At 37.1% G+C, this 19,571-nt stretch overlaps 2 protein-coding genes across 2 annotated transcripts in view; both read right to left on the reverse strand.

Moving 5' to 3' along the window:
• Positions 1 to 19,571, reverse strand: part of UGGT2 (UDP-glucose glycoprotein glucosyltransferase 2) — a 172,584-nt gene that overhangs the window by 79,189 nt on the left and 73,824 nt on the right. The window contains exons 13-16 of the mRNA XM_032611137.1: positions 16,248 to 16,367; positions 15,300 to 15,385; positions 14,616 to 14,751; positions 4,600 to 4,731 (exon numbers count right to left, since the gene is read on the reverse strand). Coding sequence (XP_032467028.1) covers positions 4,600 to 4,731; positions 14,616 to 14,751; positions 15,300 to 15,385; positions 16,248 to 16,367 — 474 coding nt within the window. The remainder of the gene's footprint in view (positions 1 to 4,599; positions 4,732 to 14,615; positions 14,752 to 15,299; positions 15,386 to 16,247; positions 16,368 to 19,571) is intronic.
• LOC116743045 (2-iminobutanoate/2-iminopropanoate deaminase-like) lies at positions 5,267 to 6,626 on the reverse strand. The gene has a single exon (XM_032611156.1). It carries the CDS (start codon positions 5,979 to 5,981, stop codon positions 5,571 to 5,573), a length of 411 nt encoding a protein of 136 aa, XP_032467047.1. The 5' UTR covers positions 5,982 to 6,626; the 3' UTR covers positions 5,267 to 5,570.

Below are 19,571 nucleotides of genomic sequence, written 5' to 3' on the forward strand. Positions count from 1 at the left end.
CTTGCTTAATATCTTCTCAGGTTTTTCACTGTTGCAAAGGTATTCTACTGTTTTGAGTTCACAAGCTTGTTAATTAACTACGGCTCACCACACTCTGTGTAATCAGGCCCCTCGATTACACCTCCAGCCTCATCTTAGGGACTTCCCTCTACAACACAAACACATACTTGCTACATCTACTCAGTAGTAACACCAACCCTCTTCGTTCCTTCACATTCAGGACATCCTAACATTTTTCTCTGGAATGCTGACTACCTACCACTTCTTTGTCTTCTTTTGTCCAACTGTCCTCCTACTTCTGGACGCGGATTTAATGTCACTTTAATGTCTACGTATTGCGTATTGGGTGGGCCCCTTCTAATAAAGACTCATGTCCATCAATTTGGGGAATTTCTTTGTGGTATTTCTCTAATGCTTTCCTTTGTTTTCTCTGTTCTTTCTGAATCTTGTGAATTGACGACTGTTTACCTTCTTACATTTCATGTGTCTTTTTTTGTCTCTGTCCTAGTAAATTTTGGTTTTATTTTTAATTTTCAAAAGATCTTCCTTGTACTCTATTCTTTTACCTCTTGTGGACAGAATATTGTAAGTACTCAATAAATGTTTGTTGAAAGAAAAAATAAAGTTTGGATACAGACAGAAAACTACAGGAACATGAGTTTAGGGAATAAAGGCCTAAAACATTTATTTTCTTTGTGACATAGTAATCAGAATGATTTCTGAGGCATGAAGAGAAAGGTGAAAAGGGCCTATAGGACTGATGAATGTTTAGAATAACTCTTGGGAGGAATAGGTAAGGAATAAAACCAGGCACAACTAAAGGACTGTAAGTAACACAGAGTCCAATTTAAACTGGAGATTAAGTCAACTTGAGAAAAATGCCGAAATTAAGAAATGAAGATATCGTCATTACAAGACAGTCTTACAGGGAGAGAGGAATAAAAAAGGAGAAAACAGAAAACTGAACTCACACACAAAAGATGGGATTCAATGTTTCTGAGGAGTGTACTGAATCCGTAATCTTCACAAAAATCCTCAGTGTGTTTCATAATTTCAGGAGAATATGACTACAGGTATCTTAAAATTGGCAACACCATAAAAATACTCATTTTGCAGCTTAACTTGATAAAGAGTAAAAGTGGATTTCTGATAAATATGGTAGATTTATCACACGTGCTCATCTCGATTCTGCAAGTTTCACTACGCCAACTACAGATTGGCACTTGCCACCCACCTCTACAAGGATTAAATCATGAGCTGCTGCAGCCGCTGACCTTCAACACCTCCTGAAAGGAGTTCAGGTGGAGATCAGGAATGAGGCACTCCGTGCTCTGAGAAAAACTGGCAGAACAGGTCTTCAGATAGATATTTTCAGGAGCCAATTTTATGAGCCCAATTCTTATTTCTCCTCGTATCTAGAAAAGCACTAAAATCCTTCATGGTGACGTCTGCTCCTCGTGACTAGCAGTAACCTTCACGAGACTAGCAGAAACCTTCTGCAAAGAAAATGTGCTTAATTGCATGTACTCCCCTGTCACCAAAATCACATGTATACTGACCTTCCCCCCTACCTCTTCGGAGCAGTTTCTCAGAGCTGTCTGAAATACCGTCTCCCGGGCTATAGTCCTCATTTTGCCCCCAATAAAACTTAACTCGTGACTCTCATGTGCGTTTTTTTAAGTCAGCAACTAAAATGAGAGTATAATAATAAAAATCACGATGACAACGGATGATGGTAACAACAATAACAAGATATGAGCCCACAAAGAAAAACGGGACAAAAGATAAAGAGTAGATGACCAAAATAGAAAGGGAAGTCACTCCCCTGCAGACAGAAAGGAACGTCAACATTTTCGGAGCCCCTGAGGGCTAAATACCTAGGCTATCTTAGAAGGAGAAGATAAGGAGCAGAGCACGAAATGTGGAAACTTGTTGAGAGTCTGTATGCAGAGAAGTTGTATACCAAGGCCCCTCTCTCAATCCTGAAAGGCTAAACTATACTGCTTCCCTTTACTCTCTGTTGAAATTGAATCACAGAGGCTCTAGATTTGGGGATTCCAGGTATAGTGGAAGACTGAGAAAGGGGATGGAAACAAGACAGAAGATTGAAGGAAAGTTCACATTCTTTCAACCCAGCCTATTACCACATCCTATTTCTGGACATATCCTATCGCCTCGTTTCCCACATCTGCACCCTTTCATTTGCCACATATACTCCTTCTAAGAGGAAAATAAAGAATCCTCATTTGAAGAAATCAAACGCTGCAACAGAATGCCAGCATTCGAAAAGACATTTATTTGTTGGTCATCTAACTGAAAAAACTGACTCACTCCCCAAGTGAGGCCCACCAACCGAAAAGACCCGTTTATTTGTAAGCAGCTTTTTACGGTTTCATACTTACATGTCAAAGACAACCAGACATCATAATACATTTGACAAATGCTTCCAACACAAAAAAGGAAATCAAACTGGATGAAAAAGGGAAGCTATAGAAGGCAGAGATAGCACAGGGCAGAGAACAACACATCAAAAAGCTAACATTCTTAGATTAAAAAACTGCTCATGAAAGAAAAACTGGACATTACAAAAAGGAATAAAAGAAGAAAAAGTAAATAATTGCTCAATCCAGAAGATTCAGAAAGAACAGAGAAAATACAGGAAAGGGAAGCACTGAAAAACAACACAAAGAAATTCCCAGAATTGATGGACACGTATCTCCATTAGAAGGGACCCACCAAACACCCAATGTGTAAATGAAACAGGATGAAGACAAAGACATATCATGAAATTTCCAAGCAACAGGGATAAAAAGATCCTAAAAACCTTTAAACAGGAAATATAAATAAATAGATCAAAGAAAGACAAAGGAGTCAAAATTAGATTGGTATCATTCATTTCAGTAGCTTATTAGGAGCTAGGAGAGAGTAAAAGAAAGCCTTCAAAAATCCACACAGAAAATGATTACCCAGTCCGACAATCAATAAAATGCAAATATAAAATAAAAAACTTTTATATAAAAGAGATCAAAGAATTTTTTTCATGCATACTTGCTTGAGAAAGAAGTAAAAGCAAAATAAATCAAAAAGAGGAAACGCACAGTGTTCATGAAGCCGGAGAAAAAGCAGAGATCCAATGAAGGAAAGCAGCAGAGGCAGATCCAGAAACGACAGCTGTGCTTCAGGTACAGAGGACAACAGTTCAGTTTAGACAAAATGCAGAGTGGCTGCCGAAGGGCATTCTTGGGGCTGGTGTGTGGGGGGCAAAGTGCTGGCTTGTTAATGGCTTTGTTTGTGTAAGGAAAATTCTAGATAGGTTATCTGACCAATCTCTTGACTATCTCGATATATTTGCAATAGGTAGAAAACTACGTGAATGAGTAAAAATGGAGTAACCCTTAAAGCTACAAAAAAAAAAGGTGTTAAAAAACAACCACAGTACCTGACTTACTAACAAGGAACACTTAAAAAGTCACACTCACACTAAATATTCATTTAACCAAAATGTGTTAAAAACAGATCTGATAATCAGCTGGTTTGCAACTGCACAGGACTTTCCAATTCTTATTGTACTGAAATACTTTTGCACCAGTTGGTAAGTAACTGCTGTCTTGGGATGGTGATTCCCCACATGAGAACTACCTTGACCGCTTTCCCAGACCATCCATGTCAACATGATTCAGCTATAAGCAAGTCAGTATCAGCCTCAGAATGAAGGCTTCGAAGACTCCATTCCAGTTCGAGGATGTGCTTTGATTGTTTGCTCTTGAAGCCACAACAGGTTTAAAATATTTTAAGTACTACCACTGGGACTGGAGGAGACCAAGGGAAGGTCAAGAGGTGGAAGAGAGCTCAACCTTCAATTACTGTAAGACTCAACAAATAATATCTAAAAATTAAGACGTGCAAACTTGAGGAATACAAAAGAATAAGAAGACAAGATTCCTTTCCTTAAAGTACTTATAATACAGTTGGAAATGAAATTTACATCCAAATATATTATGTATAAAAAGGTATATATTATGTATAAAAAGGTAGTTAATAGGAAACAGTAATATTGAGTTGTGAACACCAATATCTGAGGATAACATGGTGTTAGATATTTCCATGGCAACTGATATAAATAGTATGTTTTGGCTACATAAAATTATCTCAACTTAAAAATTCATTTGTATCACATCATATGTTGCTGTTGCCTTTACCTAGAATACATATGAATAAATGAATTCATTTATTTCCACATAAAAGTTAGAGTCTTGTTTGTAGAGCCATTCAGCCACTCTTTTGATTGGAGCACTTAGTCCATTTACATTTAATTATCGATAGGTAGGTACTTATTGCCACTTTTTAATTGTTTTAAGGTTGTTTTTGTAATTTTCTGCACTGTAAATTCTGAGAAGTATCTGTTTTGGTACTTTCAAAAAAGCCAATAGTGGCAACTTAAATACTGTATACAACTTGTGTCATTCAAAGGTATAAATTTCCCTTTTTTCTGAGGGTCTAAAATCTAAATCATGAGTTAATTATACTGAGATCATTTATTCATGAGATTATAATAAAAGTTTCTTGATCACATTTTTAAAAATTTGCATTCCAGCTTACCTTTCTTTCACCATCATATTTAGAATAAATTCCCAAAATATCCCAAATATTAGCATGAGGAAATTCATTTTGGAGAACACCCTTCACATTGTCCACAGTGAGTATACTGTGATTCTCTACTTTTTGGTACATCTGTGAAAATAAAGATATTATAATTAATTTTCACCTTAATTAGTTTTATTTCTTTCCCTTAGCATGCATATTTATAAAATAAAGAACATATTTTATATTTTGTAAGTTCTAAGCATACTATATACATACATATATATACACACATGATCCCCACACATACACAAATAAACCATTTTAAGAATACAATCTATTATCCTATAGTAAAAATGGTTTTGTGAATATTCTTTGGCTTTCAAAATACCATATCATATTTGTATATTCTATTTTGATCAAACCAGATGCTATGATTCTTAATAAAATAATGGTTAACTTTATTTTTTTTTGAAAACCTGCATGCTATTTTATTTCCATTAGAAAAATATTATCTATATAAAATTTGATCCAGTTTCTTCTCCTTTACCTCTACCATTCAAACTTAAATGCTTTAATTTCACTCAAGTAAAAGCAGAATCATGTATCTGACATGAGAACTAAATAGTTCATACCATTAAATTAACAGAGTTTAATTGAATTAGGTGTGCTCTTTATTATTTCTCAGGAATAGTAACTCATCTTTCCTACATGCTATTTCCCTTTACTTTTATTTTTCTGGGTAACTATGTAATGTGTGTCTCTTTTCCCACATCCAGTAATGAGTGTTATAGAAGTGTAATTTATAACATCAGTAACTAGATTCATCATTAATCTTCAACTCATGTTCAATCCCCTTATTATATGGTATTTCCATAATAACTTCAGATATTTCAGTCAACCTTACACTTTCCAACAAATACTGTAAAAATTAAGATGTTAATTTAAAAACATTATTAAAATTCCAGACTAAATAACACTGGGCCCACTTAGAGCGATGCCGTCACGAGAGGTCCTTGGACAGCTACTGCTTCAATCTCAACACGGCCTCCTTTGGGCAAAGCAGCAACCTGGTAAGCAGCTCTTGCAGGAAAACTACTCTGGAAATATTGTTTGTAGATGTCATTGACAGTATAGAAGTCGTTTATGTCAGCCAGCAAAACAGCTGTTCTTACCACGTTCGTGAAGTCACAGCCTGCTGCTTTCAGGATTTCACCCATGTTTGTAAGAGCTTGTTTAGCCTCTTCTGCCACCCCTCCTGGCACAAGCTGTCCACTTGCAGGATCCATGCCTAGCTGTCCTGAAATGTAAATGGTCCTGTCGACTAACACAGCCTGACTGTAGGGACCAATGGCCGCTGGGGCTTTCGCAGTGATCACCTTTCTGATCAAAGACGACATGGCTAATCCTTTTTCCTTGCCGCCCCTCAGAGACAACTCAGCCCATTGGATTTTTTAGTAGCATGTTGTTTAGTTGCCATGCAAGCTTTTCTTCTCATTTCTCTTTCTGTGATTTCTAGTTTCATGCTGTTGTGGTCAGAAAAGATCTTTGAAATAATTTCTATCCTCTTAAAATTTTTTGAGACCTGTTTTGTGTCCTAGTGTGTGCTCTATCCTAGAGAATGTTCCATGTGCACTTGAAAAGAATGTATATTCTAGTTTTTTTGGGTGTAATGTACAGAAAATATCAATTAAATCTAACTGCTCTATTGTGTCATTTAGGATCTCTGTTGCCTTACTGATTTTCTGTCTGGAATATCTGTCCACTGATCAATGGGGTGTTATAGTCTTCTACTATTATCGTGTTCCTGTCAATTCCCCCCTTTATGTCTGTTAGTATTTCTTTTATGTATTTAGGTGCTCCTTTATTGGGTGCATATATGTTAACAAATGTAATATCCTCTTCTTATATTAATCCTCTTATCATTAGGCAGTGTTCTTTTTTTATCCTTTATGGTCTTTGTTTTAAAGTCTATTTCATCTAATATGAGTATTGCTATCCCTGATTTCTTGTCATTTCCATTTCCATGAAATATCTTTTTCCATACCCTCACTTTCAATCTATGTGTGTCTTTTGCCCTAAAGTGTGTCTCTTATAGGCAGCATATTGTAGGCTCTTGTTTTATTATCCAATCTGCCACTCTATGTCCTTTGAGTGAAGCATTTAGTCCATTGACATTTAAGGTAATTATTATTTTTTTTTCTTTTTTGCAGTACGCAGGCCTCTCACTGTTGTGGCCTCTCCCGTTGCGGAGCACAGGCTCCGGACGCGCAGGCTCAGTGGCCATGGCTCACAGGCCCAGCCGCTCCACGGCATGAGGGATCTTCCCGGACCGGGGCACGAACCCGTGTCCCCTGCATCAACAGGTGGACTCTCAACCACTGCGCCACCAGGGAAGCTCTAAGGTAATTATTGATAGACATGTATTTATTGCCATTTTAAACCTTGTTTCCCTTAAATATTTCCATTTAAGGTAATTATTGATAGATATGTATTTATTGCGATTTTAAACCTTGCTTTTGTATTTCCCCTTTGTTCCTTTCTTTTTATTTTCCCTTTTGCAGTTTGATGATTTTCTTTTGTGCTATGCTTAAGTTCTCCTCTTTTTGTTTCTGTGAATCTATTTTATGTGTTTGATTTGTGGTTTCTCTGTTTTTCAATTATGTTATCCCATTACTATATCTACTTGATTTAGACTGGTAGTCATACAGGTTTAAATTCTAAAAAAAATTTAAATTCTAAAAAAAAAGAAAATCTAAATTTTCTTATTCCCTTCCCCCACATTTTATGATTTTGAGGTCCTCTTTTACATCTTCATGTTTATTCTTTTGCTGTTCATTGTAGTCATCATCGCATTTCCAATTGTGATCTTCTCTTTTCTATAGATTCTTCCTTCTTTTCTATTTAGAGAAGACCTTTCAATATTTCTTTTAGGATAGGTTTAGCATTGCTGTATTCTTTTAGTTTTTGCTTGTCTGAGACATTCTTTATCTCACCTTCCATTCTAAATAATAATCTTGCTGGGTAGAGGGTATCCTAGGTTGCAGGATTTTCCTTTTTAGGACTTTGAATATATCTTGCCACTCCCTTCTGGCCTCCAACACTTCTGTAGAGAAATCAGCTGATAGTTACAAAGGAATGCCCATAGGCTAACTCTTTTTCTCTTGCTACCTTTACAATCCTCTCTTTAACTTTTGACATTTTAATTATAGCATGTCTTGGTGTAGGTTTATTTGGTTTTTCTTGTTTGGGACCCTCTGTGCTTCCTCTACCTGTTTATCTGTTTCCTTCTTTAGGTTTGGGAAGTTTCCGGCAATAGTTTCTTCAAATACATTTTCAATCCCATTTTTCTTCTTCTCCTTCTGGGATCCCTATTATGCATAGATTGGCATGCTTTATATTATTCCATAGGTCTCTTATATTGCTTTTATTTTCATTTGTCCTTCTGTCTGCTGGTTCTTATTGGGTGATTCCATTATTTTATCTTCCAGATCACTTATTCATTCTTCTGCATTATTTAGTTTGCTATTTATTGCCTTTAGCTGAGATTTCGTCTCAGCAACTGAGTTTTCTAATTTTAATTGGCTCCTCTTTATAGTTTCTAGTTCCTTGTTACAGTGATCTGCACTTCTATCGATAGTCTTTCTTAATTCCTTCAGTATTTTTATTACCCCCTTTATGAACTCGGGACCTGGCAGATTGGAAAGATCTGTTTCATTGTTCTTTCAGAGGATTTTTCTTGTTCTTTTGGTTGAGAGTGGTTCCTCTGCTTCTTCACTTTACTTTTATTTCTCTGACTCTATGAATTTGGGAGTAACAAGTATCTACTGTGGTCTCCAAGGGCTGTTTTTATGCGGGAGCATCCCTGTGTATCCTGCATGAGTCTAATATCTTTGGCGTGAGGGCTGTTTTTAGTATGGATGTCTGCCACGTCTTTCCTCCATGTGTGCTGGCTGTTATCTCCTTAATAGAGGGTGTGACTGGTGTTGTGGTGACCAGAGCCTGCACTGGATGTTGAGTGGGGCCTCCTCTTTGCTCTGTGGTTGTCACAGCCCTGTTGGGGGCTGGGTCTGCTCCATAGTTGTTGGAATAGAAGCCCCCAGATGCGTTTCTAAGCTGTGGTGTGAGGTATGCAGGACTGGAGTGCTCCAACTGGTAGAGGAGACGTTGAGTATGCCTCTGCAGGAGCTGTCCACCGGGAAGTGCAATCTGTGGTGATGTCTGTCACCTGTTGTGCGGGCTCACAAAGTAAACTGTTGCTGGCGCTGCGCTTGACCCTGCCTCAGTCATGGGAATGCAGGCAATCAGCCTGGATGTCTCTCAGGTAACTGTGCTCACAGAGCCATCAGTGTAGTTCCACTGAAGTCAGGAACCAGGACCCACTGTGGGAGCTAGGGAGTCAGCCCAGACCCCAGCTCCTGCAGGGAGCTGCTCACATGTCCTGTAGGCTCTGAGCTTACAAAGGTCCTGTGGCATAAATCCACTAAAGCCGCCCAGGACAGGGCTCAGATTTCAGCCACCCCCTTCCAAAGTCACATGGCCCCTGAGGATCAGCTCAGATTTCAAGCCCACCTCCACTTGGGGGCAACCCCCTGCACTTGCAGGCTCCCAGAGCTCTTGAGGCAGAGCTGAGCCAGCTCTGTTCACGGTAAAAAAGCTGCTGCTATGGTGAGGTCCCACCCTCCCTTTGCACATTAACAATGAATGGGGCTTTTTATGGTGGACCTGGGCTCCTTAAACACACTCCCAGTTTTGGTCTGTACTGCATTCTCCCCCCTTCAGGCTGTCTCCACACAGCCAACCCCAGTCCTCTCTCCGGTCTGTCTGCTGAAGCCTGAGTTTCAGCACCCCACCCCCGCATGCATCAGCAGACAGAAGTCTCATGTTGGGCAATGCAGCGAGGTGGCAAGAACCATCTGTGGTGGTCTCCTCTGTTTCTCCTGTTGCAGTTTAGCTTCTGTACTCTCCTCTGACCCTCTGAAGCTGGCTGATCCCCCAGCCACTGAAGAGGGTTCCCAGGGTAAGGGAACATTTCCTCTTTCATAGCTCCCTCCCAGGGTTGCAGGTCCCATCCCAATTCTTTTTTTTTTTTTTTTTTTCTTCATCCTACCGGTTACATGGTGATCTTTCTTGCAGTTTTGATTGTATGAGGTCTTCTTCCAGAGTTCAGTAGGTTTTCTGTGAGAATTGTTCCACAAATAGATGTATTTAATGTATTTGAGGGAGGAGGTGAGCTCCACGTCCTTCTATTCCACCATCTTGATCCCTGCCCCCGAATTTCTTACATATTTCGGTATTAACCCCTTATCAGATACGCGGTTTGTAAATACTTTCTCCTATTCTATAGGCTGCCATTTGCTTTTGTTGATGGTTTCCTTTGCTGTGCAGAAGCATTTTAGTTTGATACAGACTCCCAGTTTATTCTGGTTTTTTTTGCCTTTGATTTTGTCAAATCCAAAAAATTATTGCCAAGATAAATGTCAAGGAGCTTAACTCCTATGTTTTCTTCTATGAAATGTTTCTTTTTTTTTCTTTTACAGCATCAGAGCTTATGTTCAACTCTTTAATCCCTTATGACTTGATTTTGGGGTATGGAATAAGATAGGGGTTCAGTTTCACCATTCTGCATGTGGATATCCAGCTGTCCCAATACCATTTATTGAAGAAACTATCTTTTTCCCATTGTACATTCTTGGTTCCTTTGTTGCAAATTAATTGATCACGTATCAATGGGTTTATTTCTCGGTTCTCAATTCTATTTACCTGTTTTTTTGTTTTGTTTTGTTTTTTTGCGGTACGCGGGCTTCTCACTGTTGTGGCCTCTCCCGTCGCGGAGCACAGGCTCCGGACACGCAGGCTCAGCAGCCGTGGCTTACGGGTCTAGCCGCTCCGTGGCATGAGGGATCTTCCCAGACCGGGGCACAAACCCATGTCCCCTGCATCGGCAGGCGGACTCTCAACCACTGCACCACCAGGGAAGCCCTATTTATCTCTTTTTATACCAGTATAATACTGTTTTGATTATTATAATTTTGTAATATATTTGAAATCAGTAAGTGTGATGCCTCTGACTTTATTCTTTCTCAAGACTGCTTTGCCTATTAGGGGTCTTTCATGGTTCCATATGAATTTTATGATTTTTTTTCTATTTCTGTGAAAAATGCTACTGGAATTTTAAATGTGCTAAATCTGTAGATTGCTTTGGGTAGTACAGAATATTTAATGGTATTAATTCTCTAATCCATGAACATGGAATATCTTTCCATTTATCTATGTCCTCTTCAATTTCTTTCATCCATGTTTTATAATTTTCAGCGTAAAGATCTTTCACCTCCTTGGTTAAATTTGTTCCTAAGCATTTTACTTTTTTTGATGCTATGGTAGATGGGACTGTTTACTTAGTTTCTCTTTCCAAGAGTTCTTTGTTAGTGTATAGAAATGTAACTGATTTTTTCTGTTGCAACTTTATTGAATTTGTTTATTAGTTCTAACAGATTTTTGGTGGGGTCTTTAAGCGTTTTCTACATACAAGATCATGTCATGTGCAAACAGATAATTTTGCTTCTTTCTAATTTGGATGCCTTTTATTTATTGTTTTTGCCTAATTCTCTGGCTAGGATTTCAAATACTATGCTGATTAAGAGTGGTGAGAGTGGACACCTCACCTTGTTCCTGATCTTAGAGAAAAAGCTTTCATCTTTTCACTGTTGAGGATGATGTTAGCTGTGGGCTTGTCACATATAGCTTTCATTATATGTTGAGGTACATTCCTTCTATACCTAATTTGTTGAGAGTTTTTTTTTTTAATCTTAAAAGGCTGTGAATTTTGTCAAGTGCTTCTTCTGCATCTATTGAGATGATCATATGAGTTTTATCCTTCCTTTTGTTAATATGGTGTATCACACTGATTGATTTGTGTATGTTGAATCATCCTTGCATCCCAGAAATAAATCCCACTTGCTTGTGGTATATGATCCTTTTAAGGTACTGTTGAATTCACTTCTTTAATACTTTGCTGAGGATTTCTGCATCTATGTTCATTAGGGATACTGGTCTGTAATTTTCTTTTCTTGTAGTGTCCTTAACTGGCCTTGGTATCAAGATAATGCTGGGATTGTAAAATGAGTTTGGAAGTATTCCCTCCTCTTCTATTTTTTGGAAAAGTTTGATAAGGATTGGTATCAACCTGTCTTTAAATGTTTTGAAGCCATCTGGTCCTGGGTTTTCTTTGTTGGGAGGTTTTTGATCCCTGATTCAATCTCCTTACTAGGAATTGGTCTGTTCAGATTTTCTATTTCCTTCTGATTCAGTCTTGGTAGGTTGTATATTTCTAGCAATTTATCCATTTCTTTTTGATTGTTGAATACTTGGCTTGTGAATAATTTCCCACCTTTCTTTATCCATTCTTCTAGTATGCTTACGTTTAATTTACTCACACTTAACATAATTTTTGGTATGGGTGGATTAACTTGTGCCATTTTGCTATTTGTTTTCTATATATGTGTCTTTTGTTTATTGATTCTTCCTTTACTGTCTTCTTTTGTGCTTAAGAGATAATTCTTAGAGTGCCATTTCGATTCTTCTTTTGATTTTTAAACGATTTTAAAATTTATTTTCTTTGTGGTTACTCCAGTAATTACAATATACATTGGAACTTACCACAATCTACTTCCTATTAATCCTAATTACAAAATATAGAACTTAAAATAGATCCATTTCATTCTACTTTGTACAATTATTGTCACATGTATTACCTCTAAGTAAGTTAGAATTTATGTTTCATTAAATCTTGTATAATTTAAAGAGAAAAATATATTCATACAGCCTTCTGTATTTATCTACATATTTACATTTTATTTACAGTTACCATTTCATTTCTTCCTGTAGATGTGAGTTACCATCTGGTGTCATTTCCTTTTAGTGTTTCTTTTTAGGTGGCCAGAAATTCTTTTTCTGTGAATATCATTATTTTACCTTTTTCCAAGGATCATAGTCCCTGTTGCTTCTTGTTGAACATCTGAAAACAGACTTATATCATGTATTTTGTTCAGTTTTATAAGTGCTTACTGTAGGATGGCTAATCTATTGTTTGTTACTCCATTGTGGCCAAAAGTTGAAGTCTTAAAGTGCTTTTACATTCTCTAACTGAATTCATCAAATATTCATTAAGTATGTAACATAGACTTTTGAATCTGAATGTTGTAAGGTAGGGAGAGAAAATTAAACTACTTGTATGTCTGTACAGTCACTGTGCAGTAGAGCTGAGATACAAAGTAAGATCATTTTACTACAAATAATGTACTTACTCTACCATAATTCTCCAATATATTTCAATAACTTTCATACACTGTTTTTATGACTTTGGCCTTCTGTTATATTCTTCCTCTCTCCTGATACTGTATTTTCAAATTAATTTAAATATAATAATTAGCTCATTGAAAGTAATGAAACAGTATTAAAGAGAATTTATAATTCACGTATTTTACTAAAAGACAAGATTTTACTCAAATTATTCTGAATTAGTGAAGCTAAGTGATCTAATGGACATAATACTCTCCCAACAGAATGTTAACTCAACGTTTTACCTTTCTATGGGATATAAAAATTTGGTGGTCACAGCATATACAGTTTGAAAAACTATGAACAATCTGACCCTTCAGACCCCAGAGGATTCTAACTGCTTTCTCTAAATATCTCTTCCTCACTGATTTTTCCTTCTTCTTCTTCCTTTGTTTAGCACAACTTATAGGCTATTGCACATATTCAATACTTACTTTTATGCTGCTTTGTACTGAATCATATGGTTTCGAGTGCAATTCAGTTTTCCAAGAGATTACAGTACTGTGCTGAACATCACAGTAGATAATTCAAAAGGCAAGGTACTGACAAATATGCCATCATGTGCAAATTAAAGTCTAATACAAAATGCTCAAAGAAGAGAGATTAAATAGAGATAATTAAGGTAATTTAGGTCTCAATTATAAATAATTAAGGTAAAGATAATTTTGGAAGGTCTTGACGTTTCTTAGTGTTGAATATCATACTGATCCTTTCACAGTGAGGTAGGTGGACTTTAATAAAAGATTTAAGTCAATTTGACTGAATCCTTTATAAACTCTTACACCAATCAGTAAAACTAATAGACTGAGATATAATATTGACACTTATTCCATGGTACTATTTTACAGAATACAGTGTATCCCCAAGTCACTGAAGTGTAGGTAACTTCTATACCTCAGGACAATGACTCAGTCAAGTATTTAGTGGTTTTCGTGGGAGCTCCAGAAACAGAGCAGGAAATTTACACAGCTTCGGTAATTTCATTTTCAGTTTGAAGAAGAACCATTCCCTGTTACAATAATGGTTGACAAGCCAAAGAATAATAAATATAAAAATGAATAGTTGTTTAAAGCTATAACCTGACTTTCTGGATAACAACAGTATAGCTCTTTAATACATTTATATTTCCATTATGAGCCATAAGAGAGTTTCAAACCCTCCACTATAAAGTAATCTTCTTACCTCTTCTTTTTCCTAAATAAGGTTCTTACCAATTTCTGACATTTCTTATAGTCTCTTTGTCAGACTCAGCATCAATCTTACCATTTTGACACCAATTTGCTGTTATGAAGTTTTCTTCCTCCTTTGAAATTCTCTAGGAAGTCTCTATATACTTTGTCATTTAGAACATTTAAGTTTGAAATAATCTTTTCTATTCATGATTTTATTCCAAACCCAGCTCAAGAATTCTTCCCTTACTAATTATTTTCTATTAACATGCTTCCTCTAAATTTATACATACAATTTAAGTTCCTTTATTGGTTGGGTAAACCTAAATAAATGCCTAGATTTGGGCAGAGCCTCATTTATAAAATGGGGACAATATTATGTACTTCAGCTGGGTCATCATGTGTACTAGTCCCCATGATAGTTTTTATAAACTTTGAAATGTTAAAATAATAAATAGTAATAATTACAGTAATGCAAAAACCACTATACAGCCTAAAGAAATTATATGTAGTACATCAACTCACGTGGACTATGGAAATAAATGCTTGTGATACACCATGCTCTTCTGTAATATAGTTGAAAGCTCGCCAAAGAGCAACTCCAGCATCATTTTTTCCATCAACTTCATCATCTGTATTAACAATGAACACAAAACCAATTCTAGGAAAGAGGATGAATGAGAGATGTTACAACTGCCTCTTGAACCACAATAAACCACGATTTTTAAATATTATTAGACTGGAACATCTAGATGGAGGGAATGTGTTAGTATCTGGGGTAAAGGGGAGTACTATTATTTGAAAAGCTTTGATTTGTAATGCCTTTTCACCAAAATCCTCATCTCTGTTGGATTCCTCCAAAATGTAAAACTCTCTCTGGTGGTGACATTATCAAATAGCTATTTTTTTCCAGAAAGAAAAAGTGGAGGGAAGTGTATTCCTAACACGACCACGGGAAATGGACCCATCCTTAAGTACCCAAGTGACAATCATTCTCTCAGGAAGGTAACAGGGTAAACAAGACTACCAAGCAGCTCTGATTAATGGAGTCGACCATAAAGGTGTATGATTTTTCACAGCACACAGCTATGTCTTGTCAGGCACTAGAGATGACCATCACTTTGAATTCAACATTGACACTCCGTGTGACACAACATGAACATCACTGGATTTCCTTCAGTTGACAGTCTGTTATAAATTGATAATTACCTAAGAGGAATTTTATGATAAAAGAAAAGTTCGGCAAGTTTTATAAAGTCCACGGTATATTCTTGAGCCGGATCAATAAACAGAACCTAAAAAAAAGTAGATAGACTATAATCACCACTTTGTTGTAACACTTCATAATTTTCATGAAATTGAAACTTAATCTAATTTCTGTAGCTAAAAGCATGAAATTCAAGGTACAATTTTTAAAATTTTCTAGCAATTTTAAAGAATTTTGAGGAACGTACAAAAGAAAGAATTTCACAGTTTACAAATTTCTAAAAGCTACACACCAAAATATAATACACGAAATTTAATCAGGTTATTCATCCTCTTTTTGAAGCACAGCACTAAGTAAATATTTTTTACAAGAAGTGAAATACCTTATGCTAAGTGTTCGTTGGATCTTCTGTGATGAGTTTTTTAAAAAAGGAAATAGAAATTGAATTTGGATCCAAAAAATAACAGCATTAACATCTGCTGTAGGAACTAAGATATTCAATTCCCATGTGAAAAAAATATAAAGCCCTAGGTGTTTTCTCCACATTACAAAGTTCTATAAGGTTATTTAACATTGTAATAATGAACATTTATATCACAGATCACATAGTAGTATTTATGCACTTTTCCCTGAAATGTACTTAAATTAGTTCTTTATAATAAAGAAGGAAGAAAAGTTTGATCATAAATTGCTTTTAGAAAATATAACAGTAACCCATCAATTTAATGATGGTATTATAAAAGCACATGAGGGTTAAATAATAAAAGGCAGGTTATGTGACACTGCTAGCTTTTGATACCTAGTCAGCCATGCCACCTCAAGCTTGTTGCATCAGGCAAATACCCCTTTCCTTATTACTCACATGCCTATTTACCAAGAGCAGGGTAGTCCAAAAGAATGGTGGTATCTTTATAAAAGATGTATACAAAATTTCAAAGTATAAAACTTACCAAATTATGAAAATTACGCCTTATGAAAGGTATACTTCCAGGGGACACTGGCTTCAAGAGTTCCCGGCAACTCGAAGGCCACATAACATACAAATCATCAGTTTCTAAGTCATTAATCCACTAGAAAAGAATCCAGAAATCTGTGAAAGCTATATTAATACTTAAATCATTTTCAAAGCCGGATTTCACTCTGTCAAACAGCAAGTGAAAAATACACAAGATTTTCTACCTTTCTGATTAAGTATAAGAAGCTAGTTGAACATTCTTTAAGGAACATATATGTGCAAAAATTTTATATTCCCATAGCCTTCTACATTAAGCCTTCCCCTTCCGAAACAATTGACTCCATTTACTCATATGTTTGTTTTTCATACTAAAAAATAAAATTGTATAAAAATTACTCCGATAAACCATTTAAGGTACAGGAGGCAAGGAGGTCATTTACCTTTCCTCTAAAATTTAAAAGCTTGGACATAAGGAAAATAAAACGACTTAACAAAAGTTAAATGTTTAAAACCGACATTTTGGATGTCCAGTTCTAATAAAGATGGAATAGCTTATATTAGACTAGCCTTTCGCCCCCCCACCCCGAAACAATGACAAAAGGTAGAGAAAAGCACTGTCTAGAGGCATGGAGGTAGGGGTCAACCAACAATTAACAACTGAGGAGTTACAATCCTTGAAAGCAGGAGGCAGACGAGGCAAGCTCCTCAACTTTGTTGCTGAGGGCATTTTCCAAATTGCAGCCTGGAGGAAGAGAATTCCAACAGAGAGTGACAGTCATATTGCACTGTCTCAGTGTGGGGAAGATATATTTCCTACATATTGGGAAAGACAGAAGAGAAAGTTAGGGCTGCCAAACTGATGAGATGTGAGATGGGGGCAAGTCCAGCAGAGGAGGAAACCGCAGAGAAGAAACCAAAGAAATCTCCGCAGAAACTCCTCTCATTTGCTGACTACTCATCTACACATACACATGGCAACACGCCTCCCCCCGCAAAAAGGCCAGGAGAAAACAGAAACGCGGAGGTTGAAGCTGCAGGTATAACATGTTACTGAAGAGACAGAGGTTGGAGCTCAAGGTGGAAGGACTTTGCTAAACACTGAACTTTCATTTGAGACCCAGTAGGGCCAGACGCTAGGAGTAAGACACAAAACAGAAGAACTCTCACACAGCCTAAACTCAAGCCTCAACAGAATCAAGTAAGCGTCTGGTACCTGGACTGCCAGAACAGACCTTACAATTCTTTGCTTCTGTAACTTTTCATCAGCAGCTTCTGGTTCTTACCAAAAACTGTCATGCCAAAAGAAAAGGACCGAATATCAAAATGCAGGAGAAAAAAACCAGACAATAGAAAGGGACTTAGGCAAGGACTTTAAAATAACAATTCATATACATTTTAAAAAGAACAAAAATAGATGGAAAGATGGAAACTTTTAACAGAGAACTAAAACCTATTAAAAAAAAAAAAGAACCAAAGGGATATTTTAGAATTTAAAAGTGTCCGTAATTAAGAAATGGACCAACTTATCAGGTGGTTTTAATTGCAGACCAGACACAAAAGAAGAGACAGGGATTAGGAAACAGGATGACAGGTCAACAGAATGTATATTAACTAAAGCAAACAAAAATAATGCAAAGTCAAAACAAAGTGTAAGAGAGATGAGTGACACAGGCAAAAGGTCTAACGTATCTGTAGCTCAAAGTCAGAGAGGAGAGGACAAATGGGACAACGCAATACCTGAAGAAATGAGGAGGCTTTTGCAATAATCTAGACATGAATTTCTGGAGGGCTTACTTAAGTCAGAGGCAGTGGTTTCAGAGAGAAGGCAGAATTAAGAGACACACACAAAGAGGGATGAAGAGGAGGAAGAAATCTAGGGTAATTCATGGCTTTCAGAGAGGAACACTGTATCAGCAGAGAGACATTAAGCTTTACGAAGTAGGCTTTTCCAGGGGAGAGGACAGGAAAGCAGAGAAGGAGTTAACTCAGTTTCAGACATCCTCGTCTATAAGACATCTGAGGGGGGATGACAGTTGACAGTTGTGACAATTTCTATTTTAGTGGCTAACAAGTATGATGGGTTCTGGGATTAGCTTTTTTCCACTAAAATTTGCCTTGGTGGTACTGAGATAGAAGGGAGAACTTTAGTCTCCCTGGAAAAATCAGTAGTATTGTCTCTTATTTATGTTTCTGAGGTAATTCTTGCCAAGATGTGAAGGTAATGGGAACGGTTCTAAATCCCTCACAATAGGCCAGGGATCCTGTGAGAACTGGAACTTGCTGTAGACTCAGTCCGCAATGTCTAGATTAGTTAACTGTTCTCCTGCGGGAATCCTAGGTCAGAGGAGAAGGCGGCACCATGTAGAGGATGTGAATATCCGATCCCCTTGGTGGTGAGTTGTATTTTTCACTTCAAGTGAGAAACTGGCATTATGCTTTATGTATCAGTCCCACTGACCTTGAATTAATGACTGGAGATAGAGTCACTTCTAATGTGGATCAAAACAGCTGCATGTGTCTATTTAATATGCAGATTCCTTGGCACCACTTCAGGCCTACTAAATCATCCCTATCTAAAACAAGTGCCCTACATGATTCTCATCACAAATACTCAAGTTGGAAAGCTAGAGAAATGGCCTGATTTACAGCCATGGGTGTTGGGCGAAGTAATTGAGGTAATACGTGGATCCATTCTGGAGAACTACTGAGACAACACTGGACATCACATTGACTAGGCCCACAGACACTGAACCGCCCCTTTCCTTAGTCTCAGGTGAGTACACAAAAGCAGCAACAGTAACTGGAAGAGCGCCTCACAAATTCGCATGCAGAACTGGCACTGACACTCCAGTGATCTACCTCCATCCATTCTGTTGGTCATAACTCGGGCCTTTCTATCTACTAGGCTTCCAAGATACTGAAAAAGAGATACTGTCATTTATAGATTAGAACCTGGAAGACAATTTCCTGAACATCCAAGGAGCTATACAGGTCAACAAATAATCACATAATGGGTCATGCTGTTAGAGGCTGACTCTCTCTCTGAGAGAAGCAAAGAACTTAAAAGACTTACAGTTCACATCTTCTGGGCTCTCTTTGGGGAGTGACATTAGCTAAAATGGCTGAGCAAGGAACTCCAAAACTCTGTCCTTATACAGAAAATGGAAAAACTAGGAAATCTGTGGGAATGAACATTTTCAGAACCATGAAAACTAACCAAACGCTTGCAGCAACGCTGAGAGTGTTTATTCAAGAAAAATGGCTGCATCTCAGTAAGAACAGAGATGTGTGGCATTATAACTTACCTTAGTCCCATCTC

This window comes from Phocoena sinus, chromosome 18, assembly GCF_008692025.1.
Source record: "Phocoena sinus isolate mPhoSin1 chromosome 18, mPhoSin1.pri, whole genome shotgun sequence".
Classification (NCBI taxonomy): domain Eukaryota; kingdom Metazoa; phylum Chordata; class Mammalia; order Artiodactyla; family Phocoenidae; genus Phocoena; species Phocoena sinus.